Source organism: Ursus americanus, chromosome 2 (genome assembly GCF_024610735.1).
Source record: "Ursus americanus isolate L20-20 chromosome 2, mUrsAme1.1.p, whole genome shotgun sequence".
Classification (NCBI taxonomy): Eukaryota; Metazoa; Chordata; class Mammalia; order Carnivora; family Ursidae; genus Ursus; species Ursus americanus.
This window is the reverse complement of record NC_142128.1, coordinates 23687565-23713311: the sequence shown is the minus strand read 5'-3', so window position 1 is coordinate 23713311 and position 25747 is coordinate 23687565. Positions and strand designations below refer to the sequence as shown.

General features: G+C 44.7%; 1 protein-coding gene across 1 annotated transcript; it reads right to left on the bottom strand.

Annotated features, from left to right (window-relative positions):
* Positions 1-1358: 1358 nt before the first annotated feature.
* On the bottom strand, positions 1359-18486 carry CRYM (crystallin mu). The gene is made up of 8 exons (XM_045776426.2): positions 18243-18486; positions 17589-17742; positions 15252-15314; positions 10404-10505; positions 8148-8331; positions 4645-4766; positions 3881-3965; positions 1359-1706 (listed from the first exon to the last, which is right to left on the bottom strand). Exons 1-8 carry the CDS (start codon positions 18410-18412, stop codon positions 1642-1644), a joined length of 945 nt encoding a protein of 314 aa, XP_045632382.1. The 5' UTR covers positions 18413-18486; the 3' UTR covers positions 1359-1641.
* Positions 18487-25747: the final 7261 nt, after the last annotated feature.

Below are 25747 nucleotides of genomic sequence, written 5' to 3'. Positions count from 1 at the left end.
CTTTGGCAGGCCAAGGGCCATGCAACTCTGCTAGTGATTCAGGGGAGCTGGGGAAAACATATCTCAGTTTTCCCATCTGTAGGTTGTGGAGATTGGACTAGATAATTCCTACTGACCCTCTCAACACTGATACTTTAGCAGACATCTGTAGATTTGCCTACCCAATACCCATTTCTCCCTCTTTTTGCTAAGAGACCCCTTCCCTTCTGTCAGCTCATGTGGTCAGGTGGGCTGATTCTACTCTTGACTTCAAGGGACAGGAGCATGTGACCCAGGCCTGGATAATAGGAGCATCAGATTCCCCTGGATGATGTTTTTTCAGGGATAGGCACATGACACTGGCCTGAGCCAGAGTGTTCCATCCCATTTAGCCACAATGTTAGGCACAGAAATGGGCACATGACCTACATGGTCCCCTGAGTCTCAGTTCTCCGACCATTTCTGCAAGCATTGCTAAAGAGGACAGCCAGGGGAAAACTTACTTAGTAATGGAGCCAACATTGAAGAAAACAGAGCTGAGGGATGGAGAGACCAAGACTGGGTCCTGCAGACACTTGGAGCCCTGGATACAGCCGTAGCTGGGACCAGTTACCTTTGTTCTTCTTAATTACAAAAACCAATACATTCCATTCCTCATTCATTCATTCTGCCTAAGGTAGTTTGAGTTGTGGTCTCTACCCCTTGTGCACAAAGGAGTCTTTTTTTTTTCTTTTTTTAAAAGATTTTATTTATTTATTTGACAGAGAGAGACAGCCAGCGAGAGAGGGAACACAAGCAGGGGGAGTGGGAGAGGAAGAAGCAGGCTCCTAGCAGAGGAGCCTAATGTGGGGCTCGATCCCAGAACGCCGGGATCACGCCCTGAGCTGAAGGCAGACGCTTAACGGCTGTGCCACCCAGGCGCCCCTGAACAAAGGAGTCTTGACCAATATAGAAGCTCCACTGTTCCTTGGGATTTAAATTATAAGAAGCCAGAAACAAAAGTCTACATAATGTATGATTCCATTTATGTGAAATGTCCAGAAGAGGCAAGTCCATAAAGATAGAAAGTAGATCAGTGGTTGGCAGGGGCTGGGAAGAAGGGAGAAAGGGGAGTGACTGCTAATGAGTACCAGGGTTCTTTTTGGGGGTGATGAAATGTTCTGGAATTAGTGGTGATGGTTGCACCCTGTACACATGAGAAAAACCATTGAATTGTGTACTTTAAACTGGCAAATTTTATGGTACATGGATTATATGCCAATTTAAAAAATAGAAATAAATTTAATTATAGTCATTGAAACTCCCCCAGGGAATGAATGGAAGCACATGCTCTCCTCACTTTCTTTGCTATGAAGGATAGAAATGACCAAAGCAAGAACTGCAGAATTGGAAAACGTTTTAATTCAAGAAATTACAAAATGCAGTGAAATACAGGGGAAAGGGAGTGTTAATAGAATCGGGTGTAACAGAAGAAATGGCCATCTAGTTTTGCTTTCCAACTACACACACAAATAGGGATCTCATTATTTAAGGTAAGACATGATAAGCTCAAAACTATAGCTCACTAGGCACTGGGCTCCCTCATGATCTAGAAATCACGAGACAGCTGGTAACAACATCCCTTGAGCTGTAGCTTCTAACTCAACGCAAAGTTCCTTCGTTTTATTTTCCAGATGACCAGGAATCATACACGAGTTTGGCTGCAACCATGTCTTCCACTGCCATTCCTGGAAAGGACAGAAATGTGGTTCACTTTTTGTCAGAACAACTTTTCCTGGAACAGCCCAGGCCCTGTGACTGGCAGTTTCCCAATACATTGTCCATGCTGCTAATGCTCATTGGGATGACATGGACTGATATCCAGAGGCAAGCTTAGGCTTGGAAGGTCTGCGAAGGACAGGGTGAGGCAGGGAGAAGATGCTAAGTGAGCAATGCCCACCAAAGACATTTTAAGTGTCCTTCAAAGTTTAGTTCAGGGGTCTGTAAAGGGCCAGATGGTAAATATTTAGGCTTTGTAGGCCCTATGGTCTCTTGCAATTAACTCTGCCATTATCCTGCAAAAGCAGTCCTACACGATAGGTAAACAAATGAGCCTGGCCATGGTTCAATAAAATTTTCTTTATGGACACTGAAATTTGAATTTCATATAATTTTCATCTGCATAAAATATTCTTCCTTTTTTTCCCCCTAGTCATTTGATTAGAAACCATTCCTAGTTTGAAGGTAAGACAAAAACAGATGGTGGGCTTAGTATGGCCCACAGGCTATCGTTTGTGGACTCTTGGTCTAGTCCAACCTCTGCATCCTTCAGCAACCCCACTTGTCTTATTGTTTTGGATACATAACTTAACCTCAAGTGGATATACATTCTTGAAGGGTAGGGGCTGATTTTTATTAATTTTTGTAGCCATCACTTCACCCAGGACAGAGTCTGATACATAATAGGTGTTTAATATGCATCTGCTAGATGAAAAGATGTGCCAGTAAACCAATCCCCAAAGCAAGAAAACAAACATTGCTCAAAAAGGGTAGAGCAGACCTGTAGTATTATCTCCTGAAGGGAGACTGTCTCCTGACAATATTGTCTCCTGACTTCTGATCTCCTCTGAGCTCTGAAACTTTCTGCCACACCTGGATCAGTATAATGTCTTTGAACCAGGCACTGGGTAAAGTTTATACTGCCTTTGCCTGTCTCTCTGTGCATGAGAGATTTTTTAAATATTTAAAAGCTGGCAAGGCTTGGATGCTGACTGATTGGCATGAATGCTAGGTGGCCAGAACACTCTTAATGTTCTGCCAAGCATTAAAGCTTTGGGTGCTTGGTCACAGGAAATAGGGAAGATCTTGAGAGAGGGGCAGAGGACATTCCTGAGGGGCTCAGGGCAGCAACTATTTATCAACCAGTTTGGGAGTGTTTCAGTATTTTAGGTGTATTAGCTGACTATCAGCTCTGTTACCATGTGTGTCCATTTCCTTAGATCTGGTGGGGTGGAATTGCTGGGCTGAGGGGCAAACCAGCCACTGGTTAGCCCATCCTTGGTTGGGCTTCAGCCCGCACAACCCTGGTGGTTACAGGGCTCCCCATGGAAGCCCTTCTCAAATCAGCAAGTAGGAGGGTAGGAAAAAAAGGGGTCTCAGGTTGTACTGACTGCGTGGGTCTCTTGCGGTGGGTCTCCCTGCCATTTCCCTTAAGCTCCCTGTCTTATAACAACTTTATCCCCCACCCCCACCTCTGAAGGATACCTTCTTCTGACTTTCATTTATTTTATTATCTTTTTTTTGTTTTATTTAAATTCAAGTTAGTTAACATATAGTGTATTATTAACTTCAGTAGTAGAGTTTAGTGATTCATCAGTTGCAATATAACACCCAGTGCTCATTACATCACGTGCCCTCCTTAATGCCCATCACTCAGTTACCCTGTCCCCCGACCCCCACCCCTCCAACAACCCTCAGTTTGTTTCTTATGATTAAGAGTCTCTTATGGTTTGTCTCCCTCTCTGTTTTTAATCTCATCTGATTCTTCTGACTTTCATTTAGATCTAAGTCTAAATGATTTACTGCTGACACTTGCTATGTGCAAATCATTTTACACACACATCACTGAATTCTCATAAACACTGAAGGTAACAGGCAGTGAGGAGACCACGGGTGAGACAGGTGAGGTCACTTGCCCAAGGACACATGTCCTGGGAGTGGCAGAAAAAGGAAGCCAGTCCAGGACTGCCCAGTTCCAGAATTCATGGGCTTATCCACTATTCTAAGACATGTAAATAATTGACCCAAATGATGCATTTCATGATTCAGCTATGGAGTCCAGTGACTCATTCCTCTTTCCACTAATGGGCAAACCTGCCTTGTGCTCTGGTTGGATGTGTGCCCTGGGAGCTAGAGTCCTTACCCAAAGACTTGAACACCGTGGTCTTGTCACAGTGTGCTGGCTTCACTCCCTTCACCACTTCTCCCAGCTCAGCGAAGATCTCAGCCTGTGAAATGAACACACACTGACCCAGGCCATGGAGCCAATGCCCATTCTGGCTAGCTTCTGAGGCAGGGCAGGGAGGGCACCCACAACTGGGTAAGGGAGAAACTTGACAAAAAGACCATTTGTAAACTGGCTTCCCCCCCCTCCTTTTTTTTCTTGCATAGCATCTGCCTTTGTGATATCATGAATGTAGAGATATGTTTGTGGCCAGGGGAATGTCTGGCCAAGACAGTCTGTCAGTGAGGAAATTAGCATGTTCTTATCCGAACACTCATTTTGGCAGCCCTCTTCTTGCACCTATGCTCTGATCACAAAAGAATAAGGACAGAAAGTGGCCAACCCCAGTCCTATTTTGTTGGCCGCATTGGGGAGGTTTCCAGGCACTTATCTCCCAGTCTTACCACCTTATAGGACAGCTCAGTCTGACGGACAAATCCATCAAGCTGCTCTCTCCAGGCAAAGGGGACAGGAAAACACATGTCAATACCATAATGGCCACATTACTCCAGAAGGGGATTAGAAAGGGCTGAGAGATGTTTTAGGAGCTCTCACGCCCTCTCACCCCCCAGTGAGGTGTGGGTGACCGAGGTCTGGAGGACCAAATGGAAGGGTAGGTTAATGAAACCCTGGGATCCTGGGGAGGCCAGGTGGATAGCAGCCCAGCAGGAGGAGGGGCTCACCCCTGACAACAGGACATCTCCAGACTCCTTCAGGGCAGCCTCCTGGGAGTCCACATAAAGCACAGCCTGTTTCATCAGCTCATCGTCCAGCTCTCTCCAGTCGGGTCTGCTGGCTCCGATGGCTAAGAGACAGCAAAAGAGACCCTGAGCCCAGAAACAGTGGCAAAGGGACACTACACGTGCCAAAGAATGGAAGAGGGGTGGGGGGAAAGGAGGTGACCTAGGACACATGGGAACCTTCAGATTTGGGATGCCTCGTTTCCCAATGCCAACCCCTCCCAATCACAATCAGCAAGAATGAACACTCATCAGTAAGAATGCCTGCTTTTTTTTTTTTTTTTTGCATTTCATATCACGATCTTTCTAAAAGATTCTGAGGCAACTCAGCATTCATTTATTGGTTGCCTGCTAGCTGTGGGATGTTTCACACATATTATTTATAGTCCTCACAAGCACGCTTCGTGTCTGATTCTCACTTAAAAGATGCACACACAGAGGTTCAAGGAAGTGAAGGTGCTTGCCACGGTTCTGTGTCTGATAAGTGTACCTAAGGGCTCAGAGGGAGCCATGCCTTTCACACCTCTTCCGTTTATCCGGGGCAGCGACTTCTTTACAAGAACCCTGAAACAGATGCTCTCCTTCGTCTTCTGCTGATCTGCTCTTGGATCATTCTCATTCCTCACCCCCAACCATTTCTCTCTTAGCTCATGACGAAAGAGCCCAGCACCGGGGTCATGGAGAAACCCCGATAAAGAGGAGACTGGCTCCATCCAGGCCCCGAGATTTTGTATCCTTTGCAGAGAGCCCAGGAGCATAACGATGAATCCAAGGAATCATGCCTCCTGGCACATAAGACAATGCAGAGGCCACCACCAAATGCCTGCAGGGCTGGGCAGGTAATGAACAGGAGCAAAGCTGGCCAGAGGGACTACCCTGGAAATGGTGGAGACCTAAGTTCACAGAAGAAGGCAGGTCCTTGTAAAGAGGGCAATCATTCTTCAGCTCCAGCTTATTGTGGCCACGTGAGAACGCCGGGCTGCTGTTAGATAGTCTCCCCTTCCTCCTTTTTTTTTTTTTCTTTTTTAAAGAGAAGCAGGAAATCTATTTGCATGTGTTATTTCTTGATTTTTAGAGCACACTATGGTCCAAACAAAACACATCTGCTCGCTGGATCCAGCCCATGGCCAGCTAGTCTTTGGAAACCGCTATAAAGCCTTACGCCAACATAAGGCAGCATTTATGTGCCTTCTCACACTGCGTCCGGTTTTCTCTACGTGTTCCCTGCTGTTGTCCCTCACTCTAATTTTCAAAGCGAGTGGTATAAAAATGTCCTTCTTGAAGGTCATTTGTGTGGGGAGTTCTATAGAACAAAAGCATGACCTAAATGAGGCTTGTAAATAAATCATAAGCTGGTGGGAAAAACCCTAGCTTCTCAAGCTACCTCTTCTCATTGCACTTGTGTCTCCCCCCAACCCTCCCCTGCCCCAATTCTTCTGAGCAGGGCGAGTTCTCAAAGGGTTGTGTGAGGCCACTTGTGCAGATGGAGGTGGGCCAGGCAGCAAAGGGAGGGGCCTGACTTAGACTGGGCCCTGGCCTTGCTTCAGGGGAGCTAGAGTGGGTGAGGTTCAGACCCTGGCTCGGGGAGGGGGGTAGTGGTGCGGGGGCAGGATGAGTGAAATGCAGGCGAGGGCGGAATTGGGCCTATCTCTTAGCCAAGCTGCAAACTAAGTAAAATCTGTTGTTGGTGTTTCCCTGTCAACCGCACTGGTAACAACATAATTTTCTGAAGTATATTTGATGCCTCTGTAAACACATAAACCAATTTTGTCTTCAGGCTAGGGAAACAGAAGAGATGCCTTGATTCACAATCAAGAGAGAGATTCCCTGTTGTTGGCTTTGAAGATGGAACAGCCACATCACAAGGAATATGGGCAGCCTCTAGGAGCTGAGATTCGCCCCCCAGGAAACCAGCACTCTTGTCCTACAATGTAAAGAATCCCCCACAACCTCCTGAAGCCTGGAAGAGGGCTCTGAGCTCTAGATGAGACTGAAGCTCGGACAACACCTCAATTTCCCCCTTGCACGAGCAGAGGACCCTGCTAACCCCTGCCCAGACTCCCGAAACCACACAGAAACTGCAAGATAACAAATACATGCTGCTTTAGGCTGGAAAAAAAAAAAAAATCAAGTCCGTCTTGCTGAAGATTCAGCTCTTGCCTGTTTCACCAAGAACTGGTTTCTGGTGATTTCCGATGACCTTCCAGAAATGGTGTTACTATCCCTAAAGCCAGAAGTGACCCATCTCTTGCCTACCTACCCCCTGGACCCACATCATAACACCAGTCCCATACGGGCTGAGACCTTCAATTCACTTTGGCTCATTCCTCAGACAAGCCACACTTCTGTCTCCACAGAACTTAATCTTTAGCTGGAACCATCAGTTCATCTATGTGTTTACCTGTTGGTTATCTATTTCCCTTCCCTAGAATGGAAGCACCAGGAAAGCAATGACCTTGAGTGCTGGCTTATTTTGGCCTGCCCGGCATCTAGAACAGTACCTGGCACATAGTAGTAATTCAATACACGTTTGTGATTGGGTGCGTCATCATGACACTTGGCTCCTGCCTACTCATCCACCAGTGTGTACAGAATTCTTAGCTTTTGAGTTCACATCACATGCTTGTCACTAAAACATAGGGCACCAATAACATGTTTAAATCCCTAGTATTTGCCTGCTCACTCACCAGATTCCAGTCTTCTTGTTGGAAGATAATATAGAGCATAATTTAAGAGCTCTGAGGGTAGATCGCCCCAGTTCAAATCCCAGCTCTACCACTAAGAACCTCTGACTTTGGGCAAGTTACTTAACCTCTCCATGCCTTGGTTTACCCACCCGTAAAATGAGGGTCATGATAATAATAGCTCCTACTTCATAAGGTTGTTATAAGGACTGAATGATAGAATACAAATAAAGAATTTAGAACAGCACCTACAACGGTAAGTATTTCCTATAGATCAGTTCTTGCCATAACCGCCAGGGCCATTTGAGAATCTTCAGAAGCCCCAGGAACTCTTATGTTTGGAGTCCCACCCATCCGAGCACACGTACTAAAGAGCCTCCACAAGTCACATGGAATGTCTTTAGTGCCATAATTAAGAAACTTTTGGTGGGGTGGGGTAATTCTAAGTATTTGTTAAGAAAGAATGACTCATTTGGCTTTTGTGATTTAAATTTCATTACATTTAGGAACTTAGCTGTGACTGACCACTTGCCATTATGTTACATTTTATAGAACTTGATTATAAGTTTCAGGCTTGTGACTTTCATTTCATATTTTTGAGTGAATATTGTTTTTCAGGGCTCACATGTTTCCGAGGACCTTAAAAAAATGACCTTGGTCATTTTGCATGATTAAAACATCTCTGCAGATGTAGCTGCTTGGTCCAACCTAGGGACAACTCTGGCCATCACCCACCCATGCTCATGGAGCCACTCTACTTACCATTGATGTGAGCTCCTGGCTTCACCCATTCCCCAAACAAAATGGGCTCTGTTGCCATGGTGACTGTGATGATCACATCTGCGCCTGTCACAGCCTCCTGGACCGATGAACACACCTGTACCTCTCCTTGAACTGTGTCTGCGAACTTCTCCGCATTTTCCTTGGTGCGGTTCCATATCCTCACCTTCATTGGGGGAGGGGGGTAACAAGAGGGACATTGGTGCCGTGATTGTTTGGCTGTTTAAGTTTCATCAAGCCCAGGGGTACCAGGGGAAGTTGAGCCACTCCAGGGTAAGGGCTGTGGTTATTTAAATCATCCACTATGGAGAAAGAACATTTGGTCAAGGGCACAGCATTAATCGGGGCAGACACCTGACCAAATATTTGGAAATCACCTTTCTCTACTCCTTTCTCCTTGCAAGAAGTGGGGGCAGTTTTTCAGTTCCAGCCAGGGATACCCAGCCTCCGTAGCTTGATAGTTACTACCTAACTTAATAATTAGCAGAGCAAATCTAGAGCTAGGCAGGCTTGGAATCAATCCTCACTCCGTCACATGCTGCTCACTCCTGAAATGACTTAACCTCATGCAGCCTAAGTTTTCATGTCTACGAAACGCACGTGATAACTGGGCACAGTCAGCATCAAACTCCCACTTTGTGATTGAGACTCGGTAAGGGAGTCATAGCAGATGCAGGATCCTATGGCAGTGCCGTGCATGGAATAACTTGATCTCTGAAGGGTATGTAGGGGGTTGAAGATCAGAAGGGTTTGAGAAGTGAATAGTGCAGGGGACGAGAAAGTCAAGAGTAGTAGCTGCAGTTAGAATCCTGGCAGATGCTGGCGGGACCCAGGTCATTAGCCTCACCAGGAGGTGGGGACTGGCTAGCTTGCTTAGCCGACTTCTATGTGTGGAGTGGGGGTTGTCAACCCTCAATGGAAAATAAGGCCTAAAGAATCTCTCATGAGGAAACATAAGAAATACAGAAGTAAATGTTATGTCTAAGTAAGTTTATCAACCAAGGTGAAAAAAAACAATACAGTATACCCTATCAAAGGAGAATGGTTACCCATAGCACCCTTCCTGATAAAAAAATTCTGTAAATAGATACAAAAACTGGGTAATCTGAAAAGTGATGGTGTTAGAAGATTTCATGAAAAGACAGGATATACAACTGGGTATATCTAACATGATGGAAGCTACTTTATGAAAAGCTAATGAGAAGAGTGGAAGGTGTTAACTGCTTATCTTTGCAAATGGATAAAAGGCATTTTTCTTTGTTCTTCCTTATAGTCTCTATTTGCCAAAGCAGAGTTATTATTTTTATTATTAAAAAGTCATATTTTAAGGAGCGCCTGGGTGGCTCAGTCCGTTGAGCCAAAAAATAAAACTCTTTATTTTAGCTCTGGGTTGTGGGATCCAGCCCTGCGTCAGGCTTGTACTCAGTGGGGAGTCTGCTTGAGGACTCTCCGTCTCCCTGTGCCCCTCTCCCCCACGTTCTCTCCCTCTCTCCCTCTCTAATAAGTAAATAAATCTTTTTTAAAAATATCTTATTGGGTCTCCCGGGTGGCTCAGTGGGTTAAGCATCTGCCTTTGGCTCAGGTCCTGATGCCAGGGTTCTGGGATCGAGTCCCACATCAGGCTCCCTGCTCAGCCAGGGACCCTGCTTCTCCCTCTCCCTCTACCCCTCCCCCCTGCTTGTGCGCTCCCCCCCCTCAAATAAATAAAATCTTTAAAAAAATAAAAATAAAAAAAGTCATATTTTAAATCTGCCCTACCCCTCTCACACACATACACAAAATAAAAGTAGCATCAAACATTCCCATAAGCAGTGGGAGGCATGACTGGGGAAAGGTGGACCAACATTTGGGCTGTGGAAGCAGGTGCTGTGGTCTCTTGCCCTCTAGGCCTCGTTCCCAGTTTGTGTGTCCATACCCATGAATACCTAAAGACTCCCACATTCTCCTCAGAGAAGCACAGAGAGGGACCGAAAGGAAAACTGAATGTATGTAATGGATATAATATAATCCTTTCACCACGTGGGCTTGCTGCGTCCTCTGGCATACCCTAGGAATGGAGAAACTGGGGACAGGTGATTCAGGTCTCTTCGCCTCCAATGGGACCTCTGGGCAGTCATTAAAAGAGTGGTCTAGATCAGACTCCTAACCTAACTTATTTCAGAATAGCCCATGTCGTTGCAGTGAAGGAGCAGAGATAAAGGTCCTCCCCTCTTCTCCCCCAACCTTCCCTGGACTTACCTCCTTAAAGGAGAACTGCTCTGTGAAGACCTCGTAGTGGCTGTAGGCCTGGACCCCAGCCCCAAGGATGCACAGTACTTCACTGCCGGGTGGCTTCAAAAACTATTGGAGAGAAACGAGGTGGCAAAGGTCAAGGGAGAAACAGCAGCCAGGTAAAGAACAGATACAGTTTGAGTATCGGGTGCCTTCTACCCTATTTTCGGCTCCCTCGCTATCTCTTGGGCAATGATGGAGATGGCATTTTGTGTTTCTATGGAGTGTGGAGAGGAGGAATGAGCCTTCACTGAGCACCTAATATATGCCAGTGCTTTACCCTCATGATCTCATTTAGTCCAGCCAATGACCCTGTGAGCTAGGCACTCCTACTTTTATCCTCCTCTTCCAGATGAAGAAATCAGGGTCCAGAGAGGTTAAGTCACTTGCTCAGAGCCCTACCTCTATGAAATGGCACCGTGGGGCTCCAAACCACATCTTTCATTCTCCAAAGCCCACATTCTTTCTCCTGGGCTGCCCCATCTTGGGGACATGAGAAGCCACACCCACTTCTCAGAGCCCTGAGCTCCTTCCGAGAGCTACTGAGAATCCATGGACCCTTGTGACGCAAGGTTCTCAGCTCTGTTTTTTGAGCCCACTGTTGATCCTTCCTCAGCCTCCTCCTTCTAGAGAGGAAAGTGGAGCTGGTATTTGTGGCACCTGCTGTGGATGTATGTGTGTCTGTGTTTGGGAGTGGGGTTTATGATCAACTCCTATCAAGTGTCACCTCGCCAGTGAAGTCATTCTGGCCTCCCTGGGAGAAGTCACCACGTCACAGCACTTATGTGCTTACAGATTCATTTTCTTGTACTGGTCTGTAAGCCCATGAGGACAGAGAGAGTCTTATGTGCACAGATTTGGGACATACCTACTATTATGTAGAAAGAAATATTATTATTGTTACAGAGCCCTCAGCACTACTGACATTTGGGCTGGATAATTCTTTGTTGGCCGGGGTGGGTGGGTGGGCTGTCCTGTGCATCACAGGATGTTTAACAGCACCCCTGGCCTCTACCCACTAGAGGCAGCATTCCCTACCTCCCCTAGTTGTGGCAACTAAAAATGTCTCCATTTGTCTGGACTGTTGGGACAACCAAAAATGTCTCCCACCCCTAAACGTCCTTGGGGCTGGAGGCAAAATCATTCTGCGTTGAGAACTACTGGCGTAGAGGATATCACTTGCCCCTCAAACCATCCATATTAAATAAGACCCTCTTTTGCCCTTCCTCTATTTCGTTTAGTGAAATTTGAGTTCCTTGGGCCTGCTCTTTCTTACAATGTTAATTATAGCATTTCTGGAATGTAATCTTAAAAGTGAAAGTCTCTTGAATTATTAATTACTAGCAAACGGAGTCTCAGAAATAGAAGCAGATGTTCATTTCTCGTATAGCTGCAGAAGGAGAGATACCATTTTGTGCCACAAAATATCGTTCAAAGTATCTGACTGGAAAAGTTTTCAGAATTACAATATCCACAAGACTCGCAATCTTATGCTCTAACCCGACAAGGAGAATTAGGTGATTTTTCCTTAACTAAATCAATTTGTTTTTCTGTTCTCAATTAATATGAATCTATTCTTAGAAGTATGCGTGGGCTCCAGAAATTGTTGCAGTGTCCTGTAAAAGTAACCTTCAACTTCTGAAATTAAATCTCTAATTCTGATTGGTTGTCTTGATAATTTGTTGCCTTGGTAATAATGTTACAATTGACATCCCTTTCCCTAAATAGTATAACATTTATAAGAGTTATTTAAAAAAATAACAGGACTAGTGGTACTTCATTCTTTTCCCATTGCAGATAATTAAAAACATGTATATGAATCTGCTAGGTTTCTTACAGTAGAGTCTGAAAGTGTGTGTTTCATCTGCATTTGCTAATGAACAGTACTGTGTCTGTCCGTCTAGCCCTGCTATCTCTCCAGCCCCCTCTCAGGCCATGCTCCCCTACACTTCCTGTCCTTCAGCCACTCATCTTCTTTGCAGATTCCCAAGCACATGTGCTTCCATCAACCACAGGGCCTTTGCACAGGTTCTTTCTTCTTCATGGAATAGTTTCCTTTCTGTCCCTCATAAGTAATTCCTACCAACCTTCAAATTTCTGCTCAGATATCCTTCACACAGGAAAAGCCTTCCCAAATCCCACAGACCCCCTGTTATACACTCTCACAGCACATCATCTCTTGTATTCAATGCATTTGTCAGGGTTGCAGTTTCACATTTATTGGTATGATCTTTGGGTTAATATCTCTTTCCCCAAATGGGCCCTGTATTCCATGATGGCAGGTACTGTTATCTGGTTTTGCTCACCATTCTATGCCCCAGGCTGAGCACTGGACCTGGCCCCTGGTGGGCACTCAAATATTTGTTGAATAAATGCATGCCTGAGATAAACCCTGATATATACTGTCACCTTGAGAAGGCATGTCAGAGTCCTCAACTCAGGTTATGTGCAACCCAAATGCAAAGAAGTTACAGTGACTATCAGGCCTGAAAACTTCCTATACATCTCATCCTCTTCCCTGAAGCCCTAAATGAAAGAGAAGTGGTAGAAAAGAAAACATTCTCTGTTCAGTATAATAGACCCTTTGTTCCTTATTGAAATAACCCATCTGCACCCCTGGGCATAAAGCTGTGACATTTCAGCCTAAGCTCTGAAGCATCAACTCAATGATTCTCAACTCTTGTGGGAGTGCAGATTTTTATCAATGCAAAAAAGCACAGTGTAACTGGATGCTATAAGAGTTTGGTTTCCACTGGGCGCCTGGGTGGCTCAGTTGTTAAGCGTCTGCCTTCGGCTCAGGTCATGATCCTGGAGTCCTGGGATTGAGCCCCTAGTTGGGCTCCCTGCTCAGTGGGGAGCCTGCTTCCCCCCCTGCCCCTCACCTCGCTCATGTTCTCTCTCTCTCTCTCAAATAAATATATTTAAAAATCTTAAAAAAAAAAAAAAGGTTTGGTTTCCAAACCTGGTTGATCATCAGAATTAACCAGAGACTATTGAAAAAAATAACTAGTTTCTTGGGCCCCACCCTCAGTGTTTCAGATCAGTGGTTTGGGGATCTGCATTTTTAAAAATATTCCCCAGGTGATGCTGCTGCATAGCTTGGGATGAAAACCACAGACTTGGGTCAAGAAGACCAGGCGGCCTTGGAAGACCCGACAGCTATGCGACTTCAGGAAGCCCTAGCCTCCATCAAGCAAATGAGGCCAATAGTACTTTCTTTGCCTTCCTCACAGAAACCCAAAGATATGTCAAGGCAATGGGTTGGAAATTATTATTATTATTATTATTATTTTAAACATTTTATTTATTTGACAGAGAGAGACACAGCGAGAGAGGGAACACAAGCAGGGGGAATGGGAGAGGGAGAAACAGGCTTCCCGCTGAGCAGGGAGCCCGATGCGGGGCTCAATCCCAGGACCCTGGGATCATGACCTGAGCCGAAGGCAGATGCTTAAAGACTGAGCCACCCAGGCGCCCCTGGGTTGGAAATTATTTTGACAAGACCTTTACAAACAAACATAAGGCAGTATTGTACCAGTGAACATATATACCTCAAGGCGTCCCTTGATCATTTCAGTCTGAGTTGGGTCTGGACGTAATTCAAAAAAACCAGTTCGTCCAGCTGTGTACTGTAGTCTGCCCCCTTCCTACACGATTACCAGATTAAGCCTCACATTCCTCCCTCCCCATCCTGTGTTTAGAAGATCTTAACACTCACACGATCTGAACACCTGGTTCTCTGCTGTTCCCCACATCCCACACTTCCTTTATGCTCAGGCGCATTAAACCAGCGTCAGCAGACCTTGTACTTCTCCATTTCACGTGAAGACACCCGGTTTTCCAATCCTCCTCTTTTTAACCCTACCCTCTAAAAATGCTGTTTTTCTTGTAGGATGCCCTGACACTGCTTGGGAACATCATCACCCCTTTCACTTGCTTTCCCTTCCGCCTGTAGAGTGTCCCCCTCCCCTCTTCACTCATTCGCTTCCTTCAGTCTTCACTCAAATGTCACCTTCTGGGTGGGTGAGGTCTTCCCTGGATAATTTAGAATGTCACCCTTCCCCAGTATTCTCGATTCTGCTTTATTTTCATCCAGCACAGTTTTCTGCTGGTAGTGGGTTTTATTTTTTTAAGCAAATCCTAGTATATTATTAAACTCAAAAGAGATTTTTATTAGTTAATTATTTTCTTGGCAAATCAAACTTTTCATCTTGTTTATTGTCTAAACCTCCCGTGTCTGTTTTGTACATTGCCATATCCCTGATGTTTAGAACAGTGCCCGACATGTGGTAGGATCTCAGGCAGTATTAGCTGAATGAATACATGAGTCTGCTCAGATCTCTTTAGCTCCCCCTCGGCTTTTTGGCTTTGGCCTATGGGGCAACCACACTGATTTGCCAGGAACAGTGTGGTACGGGGGCCAGAAAGCAGTCCTCAGAGTCACAGAAGTCAAATTTTAAATTCTTGCTTTGCTGCTTAGTAGCTGTGTGATCTTGGGCAACTCCTAACCTCTCTGAGCCACATTCCCTAAAACTGGCAAATGGAGATAATCATATCTTCTCTGCAAGGTTGATGTGAAGATCAGGAATAATGTATGCAGGGTATCTAGAATCTGGCAGTGCTCTTTAAATGGTAGCTAATAATTTTGTGAATCACTGTGCTCACCTGACATCCCGTATTTGGCATATGGAATTCCAGCTGTGTCCAAAGGAATACCGAAATAAGTTCCTCACATATCCCTTAGGCTTTCTAGCTGGAGACACCCAACCCTACTCTCCAGCAAACCTTACCAGTACAGCCCGGCACTCGTCTTACCTTGGTGGCGATGGCAGAAACTGCAGCCGTTCTCTTTGCAGTTATGACATTTCCATCCATGACCTTGGAGGAAAGGAGACACAGTGAGCAAGGTGCACTCCTAACCACTACTTAAGCAGAAAGAAGCAGCTCAAAAAGAGCAGCCCTAGGAAGCACCATACTATCCTACAAAGAGCACGGGCTTGCTATCAGATTTGGATCTAATTCTTCCTCTTAATAAGAAATGCAACTTTGAAGAAATATCTTCATCTTTAAGGACCGTTTTCCTCACCTGTAAAAACAAAGATAATGCCAACCATTCAGAGGATTTTTGTGAGGATTAAAAGCAGTCACAGAAATGTAAACATCTCACAATGAGCCCTCAAGAATTGCCCATTTTCTTTTCTTGTCCCGGGTCTCTCAAAACACCAAATGAAGGAGGAATTTGAGGAATTAGAGTAATCTGATATCTGTGAAAGGTCCATGAAGTTCTGTCTCAGTGGCTCTCCACTCCTGCCACACATGTGGGGAGCTTTCTGAAGATACAGATGCCCAGACACATTAACTAATCTGTATCTCTAAGGGAGGGACCCAGACATCCTTGTTTTCAAAAGCTCCCCAGGTGATTCTGAATTACATCTGGCTAAAAATAACCACCATCCTTTGCACTATTCTCCTGCTTTTAAGTTAGTCATCTTAGTTGGAATTTACCAGGTAGCACCACTATTCTCACGTTACAGACAAGGAAGTGAACCACTTACTACTGAGTGGATTCAGGAAGGATCTAAGGTCTTGTCATTTTGTTTAAAAGCCTGAGGTGGTCCCACTCAGCTAGGGAACCACCATTGGTAGGTAGTATGAATGTTATCTCCTTTGAATGAGTGTAGGTTGGGAAGAGCTAGATAGTCTTTCCAGAGGAGTAAGGTATAGCCAGGTTCCCGGGGGAGCCTGCAATTCAGGGGAGGAGGATTTAAAGATCCAGAGGAGGTTTGGGTGGAATGAAGGAGATTGTCCCTGATAACAACTCAACTGCCTGGTCTTAGAGCCAGCTTGCAGGGTAGAGGGCATAGAGCACACGAGTAAAGAGTACAAGTTCCATAGTCAGACAGGTCTAGCAATGATTCCCTGGGCCTTTCACAAACCAGCTGTGACCTCAAGCAAAGTGGCTTTACTACTCTGAGCCTCAGGGACCTCAACAGAAGTTGGGAGGGGGGGTGTGAATTAAAAACTCCCATAGAGGAATGTTGTCATAATTGAGATTAATCTCTCTTCCTTGGCACATGGTAAGTATTCCGTAAGTGGCAGTTAGAAAGGCAGTAGACACAGTCTCCAGAGAGCATAGACCATGGACTTACACTGAGTAGGTCTGAAGTCCAGCCACTTATTAGTTATGTAAACCTGGGTTAGATGGGTGTCATTGCTCTATGACTCAGTTTCTTTCTTTCTTTCTCTTTCTTTCTTTCTTTCTTTCTTTCTTTCTTTCTTTCTTTCTTTCTTTCTTTCTTCTTTCTTTCTTTCTTTCTTTCTTTCTTTCTTTCTTTCTTTCTTTCTTTCTTTCTTGATTTTATTTATTTATTTATTGGACAGAGAGAGATACAGCAAGAGAGGGAACACCAGCAGGAGGAGTGGGAGAGGAAGAAGCAGGCTTCCTGCTGAGCAGGGAGCCCCATGTGGGGCTCTATCCCAGACCCTGGGATCATGACCTGAGCCAAAGGCAGATGCTTAACGACTGAGCCCCCCAGGCACCCATATGACTCAGTTTCCTCATCTATAAAATGGCGGTAAATACTACTATTTACCCCACAGAGTGGTTCTAAGTATTAAGACAGTTCATACATGTAAAGCGTTCAGAACCATGCCCGACACATAACAAAGTGCTCAATAAGTAGTCTACTGCTATATTTTGATACTATCCTTAAATGTTAAAACAGGTTACTGTGTATCTCTCAATAAAAAATCCCAGGGATCACAGGATACTCCTTTTCTTCCATGTTATAGAGATTCACTAAATAAATGTTTCCTTGGCTACTGAGTTTGATCAGACTGTATATTGGAGTAACCAGTACAGGACAAGAGCATATACAGGAATGATGAGATTATTACTTCCACTCTGTCTGTCACACACTTGAAGCAGCAGTGGGCTCTGGTGTTGGGTTATACATCTTCAGGCAGTCCTAGAAACAGATACATGGTCACAGATAACCTTCACCGTTGCTGGTATCCAGAGACATCCTCATCACTCAGACAGGGACATATGTGGTCACAAGCAAAACCACCCAGCTCTCTCAGAGAACTAACTTCTGAGGCTAACTCTGGGCCCAGGGGCCCCACTTCACCCCAGGGCAGGGAGTTGCTCACCGCCAGAAGGGAGCCATTGCTGGGCTCAAAGAGCAGCACAGTGGCCTGGTGGGAGGGGACCGTGGAGGCGGTGCTGTGGCCCTCGTAGAAGGTGACCAACTTGGTGGTCAGGGCGTCTTCTGCAGCACTGTAGGCGGGCATGACCCCCAGGAAACTACAAGGAGAGAGGGAGCAGCTTCAACCCCTTCCTACCAATACTGGAGTGTCCTATCAAGTCCCCACATACCTTCCTTTCTCTTTCCTCTGTCACTGCCCTACTGTCCTCCCTTCCCCCCATTCCCCCCGCCCTTCCTTTAGGCAGTATGCAGAGTATGTTTAAGAGCCTGGCTGTGGATGAGGAAAACCATCCTACTTCTGCCACTAATTACCTATGTAACCTTGGGTAAGTCACTTAACCTCTCTGAGTCTCAATTGTCCCCATCAGTAAAATGACTGCATCAATACCTTTCTATACGGAGAATGTGTTGAATCAAACAAGATAAATCCCTGTAAAGCGTCGGCTCGACACAGTGCCTATCGCAAATATTAGATGGCAGCTGTTACCAGCAATGATTAGGCAAGCCCTCTCTTCCTTTCTCCCGCTGCTTCCTTCGCATGCCTCCCCTTCCACCTTTCCAGTTTCTCCAGCCCCTAGCCCCGGCCTTCCTCACTCACCCCCTGTGCTTGGCCACCGGCACCACGGTGCGCACTGGCTGCATGACCCCTCCGTCGGGGCCGCTGGAGAAGTTGGCCAGAGCCGCCTCCAGAGGCGGGATGAGGAGGCTGGAGCTGTGGAGGTGCCCCTGCACCTCCGCTGCGCTCAAGAACGCTGGAGCCCGGCTCATCTCGCCACCGACCTTCTAATTTCAGCTAGAGCACAGCGTTCGGTGTTCCCCGGGCTGCGCCCTATATGAGCGCGCGGCGCTGCGGTGCCGCCTACTGGTCACCGCCTAGCTTCGGGGGCGGAGCAACGCTGGCCTCAGCCAACCGCACCTCTCCAACTCCCCCGCCCCCACCTCCGGCCTCGGTTGGCGGAGCTGTGTTCCCCTCCAGCTACGGGCTCCCCAGGATCGCAGTTGAGACGGTGGGTTGGGAGTTAGTATTCTTGGGTCCACTTTCACAATTCCTATGATTAGTTGTAGTCGCGATCCTTGCAAAGGGCTTAGGCGCGCCCCCCCACCCCACTCCCCTGCCCCATCAGTAGTCCTCTCTGGGAAAGAGGAGGCAGGGGAGATGGACCGCATATGGTGACGGCGCTCCCTTTTTTCTTAAATTATTACCCCCTGCTAGGAGATCTTAGATGAAAGGAGATACTTATTTAAGAAATCATTTCTTTTCAGTTCTGCCCCTATCTGGAGTCCCTTATCCCAACCTCCCTCCTACTCCCACTTCCAGATCCCAGATTATTGATTACTTTAAGTGCATAATTTTCTTTTAGGCTAACTCAATTGACCTTCACCTTTTAAAAAGGGGGAAGTTCCCAGGACAAGATGTAATGGCCTCAATCACAGGAAGAGCCAATATGCCTAAGAATGCATAAGACGACTCAGGTCTTTTCTTCAAGGAGCTTATTCTAGAGAGGAGGAAACAAGATAGTATGGAAGGTAACCAACAATGCGGGGTAGTAAATTCTAGCTATCAAATCAGTGATAGGAAGAATAAATGTGTTTGATAATGCAAAGAAAAGAGATCATTTTGACGTTGATTGCTTAGATAAAGGTTTTATGAAGGCTGGGGAATAAATCAAGCTCCAAAATAAAGTTAATGGTAACAGCAACAACAATGATAACGGGGGCAGGTTATTGATCTTTATTATGTACCCAGTACTGCACCATGCATTTCATGTGCATCATCTCATTGAATTATACAACAACCTCTTTGGTAGGTAGGTGTTTTTAGCTGTGCTGTCCACTTGAGGCTCTGAGAGGTGAAGGGCTTTGTCCAAGGTCACCCAGCATATCAGCAGAGGAGTTGGGACCTGCCTTTGTAGTCAGTCTCCAGAACTCGACTCCCAATGGTTAATGCTACATTGGCAGAAAGAGAGGAAGAGGGCACTTCAGGCCAGGTGAAGCCCATGGGTGGAAGGAATGTTGTCTAGTCCTTGGGAACAGTGTCTTGCCAGACAGAGTTGGGTTGGAACAGGGGTGTGTTTGTGTTGGGGTGGGAGCTAATGTCTGGGAGCAGCAGAAGATAAAACTGGGAATGCTTCTAGGAATCAGGAGGCTAAGAAGTGGGACTCTTTGAAAAGAAATAACATGCTCCAAAAAATTGACTGTTTAAAAAGATGATTCTTGCACCTATGTATAGGATGAAACAGATGAGCAAAAGTGTAGTCTGGGAGACAGATCAGGAGATTGGAGTGCTTGTGTTGTCACTCCCCTAATATTTGGGTTGGGAACTGTGTAGGGCATTTTTTAGGAAATGGTCACATTGCAATAAAAGACGGTGTGTGGGGAAGTATAAAAATATTTACCAATGAAATAAATTGTATGTCATGTATTTAGCACAGGTCTTGGGATTCCAGAAACATTTATGGGCCATTATTTGTGTTGTTATTATCATGTCATATTTATTGGGTTTAAAAAATATAGAAGTATAGGGGTGCCTGGGTGGCTCAGTCTGTTAAGAGTCTGACTGGCTCAGGTCATGATCTCTGGGTTCTGGGAGGGAGCCCTGCATTGGGCTCCCTGCTCAGTGAGGAGCCTGTTTCTCTCCCTCCTCCGGCTGCTCCCCCTGCTTGTGCTTTCTCTCAGTCTCTATCACTCTCTCTCAAGTAAATAAATAAAATCTTTAAAAAATATAGAGAGGTATAAAGAAAATAGGGAGTTTGGTCTGTTATTCTTGAGGGGAAAAGAAGCAAAACCAAATACTAACAAAAAGAGATGTGAAATAGGAGAGCCAGATGTGTATTTGCTTCCATTGTTAATTAAATTACTGAGCTTTGGTTAAGCAGAAAGCTCCTGTATTTGTTTCTAGAAAATCCTGTAGGAGTAAGACTAGTCTGCAAATCATCTCAAATCATCTTCCTTACAAAGCTTTGGGTATCATCAGCCAGGTCCTCAGTAAAGTAGCACCGGGAAAATTGGTCATAATTGAATTAATTCTGTTGGGGCCAGATACACAGAGTAGTTACCGGTCCTGAGGCTCCAGAATCTATCTATCTATTTCTTTCTTTCTTTCTTTCTTTCTTTCTTTCTTTCTTTCTTTCTTTCTTTCTTTCTTTTTTTCTTCCTTTCTTTCTTGATTTTATTTATTTATTTGAGAGAGTGAGAAAGAAAGAGAGAGCATAGAAGCAGGGGCAGAGGGAGAGAGAAGCAGACTCCCTGCTGAGCATAGAGCCCACCATGGGGCTCCATCCCAGGACTCCAGGATCATGACCTGAGCCAAAGGCAGATGCTTAACCAACTGAGCCACCCAGGCACCTCACCTTCCTGTAATATTTACAGGTGTAAAAGAATTTCACTTAAGTCCTATTAGAGCTATACTCCTCTTGTGTTTAAATTCTACTTGGTTGTGTGTCTTAATAAAGTAATTTAAATAACTATTTGCATCCCTTGTTTCATGAATTACGCAATATTTGGCTGTTTGTAACCCTTGAAAGTTTGGAGCTGGAAGAACCTTTGAAAAATATTTCCTGAGCCGAAGGCAGACGCTTAACTGACTGAGCCACCCAGACGCCCCTCCAGAACCTTTTCAAAGTGAAAGTTATGCAATAGCTCTGGCTGGGGTCAGGAATTGTACAATCTGGCAGGTAGAAGGGAATTTTTAGGTGACCACATATACCAGAAGTCCAACGGCCAGGTTCTGCGGAGGCTTTAATACCTCATGACGTCTCTTTTATCATTTACTTAATATATTTTATTATAATATCTTCTTTAGCTTTAGTAGAAGCAAAATTAGCATACAATTGGAGATTAATGTGCTTTTTAAATCATTTTTAATTTGCATCAAAAAATGCATAACTGTTTAAAAGACAGGGTCTGGGAATTACCTAAAATCATCTTCCTTACATGGCTTTGTGTAAGGTCACCCAGGTCCTTAGTAAAATTTTAGTTGCCAAACATGAATTTCTGGTTTGAGCTTAGAAGCCTGTGACCACCCTTAAAAGAAGTCCTTATAAAAAGGTAGGGCAGCCTTCTTTCTCCTACACAGACTGGTGGTAGCAGCAGTGGTTTTAGGGAGGCTGGTTGGTTCTGAATTCCAGGTGACCCGCACGAGTCTGATGTCCAAATATAGAACATGATCTAGAGTCTAGATTAGAAGCTGGTTTTGCAAGTATGGACTGAAAGTAGACCATCCAGTTGTACCACAAATACCTCCCTGCTCCAAATGTTCCAGAAGGAGAGGGGGTCACTGACGTCATGGTGTCATATTACTTGGCTGAGGCTGTGGGGGACATAGCATGCTTTTGGGTGACATAGAAATGAACACCCTTTTATGCCTCCTTTAGAAAGAGCTTTCATCTGGAATGGTTGTTAAGAGTTTTATATACATTTTGGGATTTATGAAAGTGATTATGATCGACCCTTGAAAAATATGGGGGTCAGGGGCACCAGCACATACCCTCAAAAATCCACACATATCTTTTGGCTCCCAAAAATTTAACTACTGTTGACCAGAAGCCTTACTGATAACATAAGCATAACGTAAACATACCAATGAACACATAATTTGTGTTTGGTATTATATATTGTATTCTTAACATAAGCTAGAGAAAAGAAAATGTTATTAAGAAAATCATAAGAAAGAGAAAATACATTTACAATACTGTACTGTATTTATAAAAAAAATCTGAAGTGTACTTCTGTGTACTTCAAATGTGTATTGGTCAAGTGCCAACCATATAATGTTTTCCTAGTTTAACTCACTGATGTGATGCATTGTAACAGATGTCCTAATATTCCAATTTGTTTCTAAAGTTTTTATTGGCGTTCTAACGCCTTTTTTGATGAAATCCCCACCAAATCACTTACAGGTAGAGGATTAGGAGCTTCTTGATTAGTGATTCCCAAGAAAGGGCTCTGAGGTCAGCTAGTGTGGATTTGGATCCTGGTTTTACCACTTGTACCTTCTGGATGTACAAGAGACTTCATCACCTTCACCCTGTTTCTTTAAGTGTAAAATCAGATAATATTAACAATATTAGAACCAACCTCCCAGAATTGTGATGAGGCATAAATGAAATCATTTTGTTGTGTTTAACAGGTTGGTCTATTATTAACAAATATTATATTAGTGTTATTAGGTGTTATTGAGGTTTTTTACTTTATTATTATTAAAATGATGAAAGTACTCTTAGTAATAATGACTTATTAGAAAGAATATTAAAAAACGTATTAGTAATGTAGGGGCCGGTAAACAGGTCACAGGTGTAACTCTCCCTTCTTGTCCTCTCCTGAGACTTTGTCCTGGGACAAGGCAAGCCTGCTTATAGAATTCTGGAAGTTCCCTGCTATCCCCTCCAACCACCTGTCCCCCGAACCCTACCCCTTGTACTTCTCTAGCTTTTCTGCCACTACCATACTGAAGGTGACAGCAGACCTGGGCTGTCACAGAATTGAGGAGAGCACAGTGGCTAAGGTACTCACTTCCAGTGCCAAATTTAAGGGACATATTCAGAACTCAAAATACACAGTACTGAAGATTTTTTTAAACTGTTTTAAATGATGCAATATTGAAAAAAATTAAAACACCAAAAAAAAAAATCCACGATGAACAAAATATAAAAATTTTAAGTAAAAACAGAGCCAGGATTACTCATTTTTCCCTTTTGCTTTAGCCTCCCATGTAGCACCTCATGACACTTGTATATTTAATTTTTTATTTGGAAATTAAAATTAAAATATTTATCTTGATTACTGAGTTGGCGGCCCCTTAAACGTTGGCAGCAAAGGCGAGCATCTCACTCCCCTCCTAGTCTCTATAGTTGGAGAGTTGTGGAACTGTGGGGTGGGCCAGGAGGAGGAAGCAGTGAAACAGTTGGGAAATCGGGAAGTTGGGGGGGGCCATCTGGGCGTCGGGTGGGTGGTAAGAAGGGACAGGCCTTGGACGGGGCTGGGGATGGGGGGCTCTTGGGCACGTGGGCGCATGCGCGGCGTTGGAGCCCCGGCTGCGCGCTCTGGGTCCTCCCGCCCACGGGGTAGCGCGCCTTTGAGAGGTCGCAAGACCCGGAGGCGGACAACCGGCTGCAGCGGCGGGGCGGTTGGGGAGGGCGTTGGGAGGTGGTGTCGTGCGAGGACCAAGCCTTCACACCTGAGCAGCGGAGGTGGACGGGGAGGCGCAGGGGTGGCGGTTTTGAAGCCTGTGTGGTGAGTGTTGGACTTTTCCGCCCGGGCGACTTCCCAGCCCTGGCTCGTCCTCCCCAAGTTCTCGGGCTGAGGCAGACGGTGCTCCCCGGACTCCACCATAGGCCAGCGCTGCTGTCCGCCCTCGCGCCCCCAAATCCGTGCCTCCACACTCCCCCCAAAAATACACGAAAACACACTGGAGACTTAGGGTTGAATTTTAACTGTTTGAATTAAAAAAAAAATTTTTTTTTAATGTTGGTTGTAGCTTAGTGGTTAGAAAGAAGGTTTTGGGGAGCAACCAGGTGGCTCAGTCGGTTGAGCGGCTTAGTCTTAGTTTCTGCTCGGGTTGCGGTCTGGGGCTTGTGAGAAGGAGCCCCACTGGGCCTCCACCCTCAACGAGGAGAATCCCCTCAGCTTGGGATTCTCTCCTTCCCTTGCCCCTCCCCCCACTTGTGTGCTCTCTCTCTCTCTCTCTAAAATAAATCAATCTCTTTTTAAAACGGCTTATTTATTTATTTTAGAGAGAGAGCGAGCGCACGGTGGGGAGGGGCAGAGGGAGAGGGAGAAACTCAAGCCGACTTCCTGCTGAGCTTGAGCCCGAGTGGGGGGCCTCCATCCATCTCAGGACCCTGAGATCAAGACCTGAGGGGGAAACCAAAAGTCCAAAGCTTAAAGGACTGCGCCACCCAGGGGTCCCATAAATAAATAAATCTTAAAAAAAAAAATAAGGTTTTGGGAGGTGCCCCAGCCTTGGTTTTAATTTAATTTTAGGGAAGTGAGTTGACCTTTGCAAATCTCAGCTATGATGGAGGACTATCCTCTTACCCGTCTCTTGGGGTTTTTCTTTTTTTACACTGAGGAAAAAATGGTTTCTACCATTTTATTAATTAATTAATTAATTTATTATTTATTTTTTTCATTTCTACCATTTAGAGTATTAGAACTCTGTGGCTTTTATTACATTCACAATGTTGTGCCACCATTACCGCTATCTAATTCTAGAACATTTTTGTTTTTTTTAGAACATTTTTTATCATCCTTAAAATAAACCCCCTACTCACTGAATAATCACTTGCTATTATCGCTTCATATCTCCAGTCCCTGGCTACCACTAATCTTTCTATCTCTATGGATTTGCCAATTCTGGGTATTTCACGTAAATAGAATCATAAAATATGTTGCCTTTTGCGTTTGGCTTCTTTTACTTAGCATAATGTTTTCAAGGTTCTTGAGTGTTATTACGTACCTCATTCTGCATTTGGATATACCACATTTGTTTATCCTTTCTTCAATAGATGAACTCTTGGGTTTCTACTTTTTGACTATCACCAATAATACGTTAGTGTACTTTATGAACTTTAATGTACATGTACTTAATAAACTTTAGTGTACATGTTTTTTCATGGACATGTTTTCTATTCTGTTGGTATATGCCTAGGAGTGGAATTGAAGGGTCATAAGGTTTACCTTTTTCAGGAACTGCCAAACTTTTTCACAGCAGCTCTACCATTTTACATTCCTACCAGCGCTGTGTGAGGGTTCCAGTTTTCCAAGTTCTTGCCAACACTTGTTTTTTTTTCCATTAAAAAAAGGTTTTTTCGTTTTGTTTTGTTTTGTTTTTTATTATAGCCATTCTAGTGAGTAAGTGGTATCTCATTGTGGTTTCAATTTGCATTTCCCTAATGACTAGTGATGTTGAGCATCTTTTTCTGTCCTTGGCCATTTGTGTAATTTCTTTGGAGAACTGTCTATTTAGATCTTTTTGCTCATTATTTAATTGGTTTGTCATTTTGTTGTTGAGCTGTAAGAGTGCTTTATATATATTCAGTATATGAAACCCTTATCAGTTATACAATTTGAAAATATTTTATTCCATTCATGAGTTGTTTTTTC

Coding starts and splice junctions, on each gene's coding strand:
- CRYM (XM_045776426.2), bottom strand. CDS start 18,412: ATGAGCCGGGCTCCAGCGTTCTTGAGCGCAGCGGAGGTGCAGGGGCAC. Junction 17,743..18,242: donor CCGGTGGCCAAGCACAGGGG/GTGAGTGAGGAA, acceptor CTCTCCTTGTAG/TTTCCTGGGGGTCATGCCCG. Junction 1,707..3,880: donor CACGGTGTTCAAGTCTTTGG/GTAAGGACTCTA, acceptor TGTCCTTTCCAG/GAATGGCAGTGGAAGACATG.